This window comes from Silene latifolia, unplaced genomic scaffold (genome assembly GCF_048544455.1).
Source record: "Silene latifolia isolate original U9 population unplaced genomic scaffold, ASM4854445v1 scaffold_57, whole genome shotgun sequence".
NCBI lineage: Eukaryota > Viridiplantae > Streptophyta > Magnoliopsida > Caryophyllales > Caryophyllaceae > Silene > Silene latifolia.
In genome coordinates, this window is record NW_027413480.1 from 7,230,645 (window position 1) to 7,236,825 (window position 6,181).

Genomic DNA, 6,181 nt, shown 5'->3' on the forward strand with positions numbered 1-6,181 from the left:
ATTGACAATATACACTCTTTCTATATGTTATATTTAATTTGCTTGTTGCCTAATTAAATCTTTTAAAATCTACAGTTCTTCTTCCCGGTTATATATAAAAGGCATTACCATTTACTAGTCATTGACAGCAACAAGTATAAGTTCATCATCATTGATAATGTGCATCGTGACGGAAAACCAGAAGAATTTTTCCACGATAGACCACTGTCTTTTGTAAGATTCTATGCTCTCTTTTGCTTAACAAAGACTACATACTTGTTCTTATTCATTATTGTGAATGTACAATGACTTTACATAGAGTGTACCTTCCCCAAAAATTTTGTGTCTGTCTTAATTTTCTTATTTTTGTGATATTGTACCTCATAATTATTAGTGTCCTAATGGTTTCTTGACCCCTTCTCCGCCAGCGTAATGTTCTAGCAGAATACTTGAAAGACATCGGTGTTTCAAAGGTAAAAGTTGATCGCATTAAAAAACTGCAGCCTATTCTTGCAAAGATGAAGTGGAGAAACAACACTAACAAGACTGATTGTGGTGTTTACGTTATGAGACATATGGAGACATTTAAGGGTAATCTAAATTGGACCTGTGGGCTTAAAAAAGGCGATGTGAGTTTCAGAAGTAATACAATTATTTTTAATACATAATTCAGTACACATTTGTACATGTTCTAACCCCTTGTTTTCTTTATTTTGCTAGGATGCTCCCCTCATCGATTCTCGCGGAAGAAATACATTTCATATATGATTTCAAAGAAGGCAATGTATGTTTTGATCTTTGTACTAAAGAAGGCAATGGATTTCCGTTCAAACCCACTGCCATGGGAAGAATATGACGATGAAGATGAGGAAGATGCTGAATTGAAGCTGTAAAAACTTTTTTTAGTTTCGTTTGTGACATGTGTATGAGTAATGTAACATATATTGAGAAAGCTGCGAGTCGTACAACCTAAAGTTTGAAAAAATTTTAATTTAAGAGAGTGTTATATTCCGGAAACAAATTTCAATGAAGTTTATTATGTTCTTGCAGAACAACAATAATATTTATTGTGCAAAACGCCTTAAAATTATTGTACTCTGGGAAAACAATTCCAATCAAGTTGATGATGTCCCTGCAGAACAACAATAATGAACCTTTAATACAAATGTAATATACTTTGGCTATAAGAGTAATGTACTTTGGCTATAAGAGTAATGTACATACAAGTCTTTAAGAATGTTCCTTGCAAAACAACAATAATGATCCTTTAATACAAATGTAATATACTTTGGCTATAAGAGTAATGTACTTTGGCTATAAGAGTAATGTACATACAAGCCTTTAAGAATGTTCCTTGCAGAACAACAATAATGAACCTTTAATACAAATGTAATATACTTTGGCTATAAGAGTAATGTACTTTGGCTACAAGAGTAATGTACATACAAGCCTTTAAGAATGTTCCTTGCAGAACAACAATAATGATCCTTTAATACAAATGTAATATACTTTCCCTATAAGAGTAATGTACTTTGGCAGTAAAATCGAATTGTGCATACAAGCCTTTAAGAATGTTCTCGTAGTGTATATTATGGATGTCTATCCTTGAATCAAAAATTTGCACCTTCCACTTCGTTACGTTGATTCATCTTCTTCATCGTCGTCCTCCACATCATCGATTCATCTCCTTCATCGTCGTCATCTTCATGGTAGTATTTGGTGAATATGCAACAAAATGTAAATTAAATATCAGATTTTATAAGGAGAAAATGGCCAAAATGAACAACTAAATTGATAATAGATTTAATGTTAACCAAATATACATTCTTTGAAATTCTCATCTGTGCCTTTAACAACCATAATGTTCATTGCACAAAGAGCTTATGTGCCTCCATATAAGATTGATGATTTTGGAAGGTAAATACTATGCACTATGCTTGTATAATTTAATAATTATTTAACATTAATGTAATATGCTTTAACAAGAAACCAACTTCTGAGGTATTTTGCAGCCCACGTACTTTTCTATTTGTTTCATCTTGTCTTTCTTCTTTGTTGGTACACTTCTGTTACTAATCATATCCAATCTAATATCTCTCAGTTTTTCAATCAAAAGCTTCATATCGTTATCATCACACTCACTCTACGCCGACACAAGAATAAACCTCTTGCCACATTGACTCAAGACTCAAACTTTTCCGGTGAGAAAACTTTTGAGAGACATCTATCGATTTGCCATATTTATCAAAGACAGGCTTACTCATTGCAGCTTTTGTCCACCTTTGCATTATGTACTGTTCGGTATTTTCTCGAAAATCTTGGTTGTGTAGAATCCAAAGGCGGTGCTCGCACAACAAGCCCATTCTCTGAAACATAGAACAGAACAAGTAATCTCCATGTTATCTGGTGAATATGCTACGTTCCATGACTTATTTGGCATCTGCAAGTCTGTTAGAATATATATTTTTGTCTCATCAATCTTCTCCACATCTTTAAAACGGCAATTAGACAAAGCTGCAACCAATTCTATTTGGAAGTCTTTGAAAATGTTGTGCGAGTATATTTCAGAAGCATGGACTTCAAGGTTTGACTTTGTTTTCCGTGGGATTTCAGAATGTTTGTTGTCACTGTTCAATTTGGACTGCTTGTGTCTTTGTGCTTCCAAGGCACTCTCATAGCACACCCAAAACTCAAAAAGGGTCAAATGAGGTGTGAGGAACCTGTCAAAGAAACTGTTTTCACTCTCAGACCTAGAAGTAACCCTCATCAAGCCAGACATTGAAATATCTTTAAAATAGGCAGGGATCCACTTTGTTCCTCGAGATCGTACAAATGAAAACCACTCGTGTTCTACAAGTTGATAATCAGTCATTATCTTCCCCCATTGTTCTTCGAATTCATCAGGCTCAAGTTGGTTGTTCCAAACACACCTATTGAGCCTGGTCTTAAAATCCTCATCTTGAAACAGTTGATAACTGACTTTCTCTCTTAGTTTCTTCATTATGTGCCACATGCACAGTCTGTGTGTTGACTCCTTAAACACTTCCGGGACTACCGACTTCATTGATTTGTCCTGATCAGTAATTATAATTCTCGGTTAGCACCCGCCCATTGCTTCCAAAAATGTCTTGGACAACCATGTATAACACTCAATACTTTCATCACCTATCAACCCAGCTCCAAACGTTATGCACCTTTTGTGGTGATCAACTCATGTGAAAGGCACAAACACCATATCGTACTTGTTTGTTCCATATGTAGCATCTGCTGATAAAACCTCACCGAACAGCATGTAGTTCTTTATGCAGATCGGATCTGCCCAAAACACTCCAGCCAGGCACTTGTTTTCATCTACTATAAAATCAAAGTAAAATGAAATGCATGTGTCTTTTCTCCCAATAAGATTTTCAACAAACATTTGTGCATCAAAATTACCAATGTAGGTTTTTATGTCCCTGACAAAGTTTTTGAAATCAACCTCAGTAGCCCCAATGTTGTCGTAACCTCCACACAGCTCCTTTCAACCTCTATAGGCTTTCACACCACCTAGTTTTAGCACCTTTACCTTTGTGACAAATTTCTTTTGTACCTCTGTCATTTTTCGGTTTCCTTTCAAGAATATTGTAGATTCAGGCGAAGCAAGTGGATGGTTATGCGCTTCATCGAATCTGGTAACAATATAAGTTCCATTTTCTTGGTATTTAAACTGCACTAATGCACGACAGTCAATTCTTGTAATCGGCCTCACACGGCTTATGTCTGTCACATCAGATTCTGCATCATTCTCAGCAGTATCAGTATCAGTATCAATCCTCTTCCTTTTCCTACTTTCCTATACACCTTGCCTATTGCAGACAACATTCCTTAATGCAAAACTGTTTGGTAATTCATTGCCTTTAATCCTTTTTGTTGTTGCAAGTCTTGGCGTAAACCCACAGATTGTACAATATTCTTTGTAGAATAACTCTGCTGATTCTAGCGTTTCGAATACTTGTCCTACTTTAGGTTTCTTTTCCTCTGGACAGAATGGAATGTACTGGAGTGTATTTAATGTTTCAATTCTTGTCCTTGGTATTTTAAAGCTGTTATTTGTAGAAGAAGACGTAGTTGCATCACTTGTACTCATTGTCTGGTTCAACAGTAGTTAAGTAAGTAAGTATATTGAATATTATTGCATCAATAATGCAGTAATCCAATTCTAATATGCTCTACAAAGATTGGCAATTTATTTCGTACAAATAAAGGTTCATATATAATGTATTCCTGCGAATGTCCATTATCATGCCTTTAAAGGAACATTTATTTTACTACTAATGTTCATAGGAAATATTGTTGTCCATTTTGATAAAGCATATATATAATGTATTGAATGCTAATGACATTAAACAAAGAAATAGTCATAATATTATTTCATTAATATTAGAAAAATATTTACAAAAGCCATTTCAGGCTTTCAAAATGGTAAAGCCTACTAAGGCTTATACTGAAAAAAAAAACACAAGATAATACCTAATAACAATAAACACAAGATAACACAACATATTTCTAAACTAATCTAACAGTCGGAGTCATAATAACCCTCATCCCCAGACTGTTCCTCAATTTCATATTCTTCTTCTCTTTGCTTTAAAAATTGTCGTTCTTGTCTTTTGTGATGTCTAATTATTTCTGCACGACTAGACATAGTCGTGCAGATGCAGAATCTGTCAAGGAGCCGATAATTCTTTGTGATAGTTATTACACCATTTTCATTTCCGTGAACCGCGCCTCGGTAATAATCCCTCTCCATTACCTCTGGCTCCGTCCCTATAAGGAACCACTTTGACCAGCCCTTGCACACCATGGCCATGTTTTTCTTTTCTTCCCTCCCAAGTCGCTCAAACAAAATCCGGAGCAAAGGCTGAGTAGTAAGGAAATGATGTAAAGGACGACTGGGAGATGGTACATCCATCTCCACATGAATGTCATTTCCATCTAACCAGTTTGAAGAAAACTGGCTTACTTTCCATTCCCTATAATGGTCCATGAAATTTTGTTTGTAAGCATCATTCTTGTAGGGAACTATCGTGCATTTTGAGTAGTCCATTGTTTTTTTTAAAGAAAATTAAGTACTTTTCTGAAGAGATTAAAAGTTTTGGTTATTGGAAAAGGTTTTAGAAATGAAGGTAGGATGGAAAAGTGGTTGTGTACTCTTGGGTTTATATAGTGGATTAATTGAGTATAAGAGATTAAATTCTGTGAACAATTGTGTCTTTTCGACTACCACAAACATAATCATGGTAATTAATAAATTGGGTGAAGTTATCTATGTTACTTAAAGCTCTTGCATAAAACAGTATATGCACACTATAAAAATACGTAATGGACATTTGAATTAAACTGAAAGCACATTTATTTTCCAAATAATGTTCTATGTTCTTTTTTAAATAATTTAATGTACCTTTAAATATAATATAATGTACATTTTCGAAACAGTGCTTAATGATATTTTAGTTGCACCTAATTATCAGAAAATGCAAATTATGAATATAGATAGTGGACAATTTATTTGATGGAACATGTTTTTTTATAATTAATATAATGTACATTTAGAATTAATATTCAAATTAATGTGAATAGTTGTGTCTTTTCACCACTTAAGCAAGTTACAAACCGTCATTTGACATATTGAACAGTTGCAAGACCACTTGCAAAAGGTAATAATTACTTGCACATCCTTATTATATATAATGCACATTTCACTAAGACTGATTGGACATTTCCTTATGAAACGTGTATAGCACAACACAACACATTATTTTTACATGCAAAATTACTTTTCAGTTACTTCAAATTGCACACTTTTCCTTTCTCATTATTTTTAGTACATTTTTTCTCAACACAAAGTACATTTGCATTTATCTCCTCCTAAAATCAAACAAACAAACTATAAACCCTAATTTAACACTAAATTTAATCAAATCCGAAATTAAGTTTAATTTGATTAAATTCAACTTTAACATCATCATAAAATCAACTGAACAACGATTCAGAAAGGAATTAAATAACATTGAATGAATATACCTCAATATTGACTGTAGAAAACAATAATTCCAGATGAATGACGAAATCAATTCCGATTTTCCTTACAAAGTTTTGATCTTGAAATAACTGAATAGCTGATGAATGCAAAAGTTTGAACAAATTGACTCTGATTTGCGCT

General features: G+C 33.7%; 2 protein-coding genes across 2 annotated transcripts; both read right to left on the reverse strand.

Annotated features, from left to right (window-relative positions):
• Window positions 1-2,266: 2,266 nt before the first annotated feature.
• On the reverse strand, window positions 2,267-3,043 carry LOC141639752 (protein FAR1-RELATED SEQUENCE 5-like). Its single transcript, XM_074448800.1, has one exon. The coding sequence runs from the start codon at window positions 3,041-3,043 to the stop codon at window positions 2,267-2,269; it is 777 nt and encodes a 258-aa protein (XP_074304901.1).
• A 147-nt stretch (window positions 3,044-3,190) lies between these two features.
• On the reverse strand, window positions 3,191-4,105 carry LOC141639753 (protein FAR1-RELATED SEQUENCE 5-like). Its single transcript, XM_074448801.1, has 3 exons — window positions 3,820-4,105; window positions 3,545-3,753; window positions 3,191-3,496 (listed from the first exon to the last, which is right to left on the reverse strand). The coding sequence occupies exons 1-3, from the start codon at window positions 4,103-4,105 to the stop codon at window positions 3,191-3,193; spliced, it is 801 nt and encodes a 266-aa protein (XP_074304902.1).
• Window positions 4,106-6,181: the final 2,076 nt, after the last annotated feature.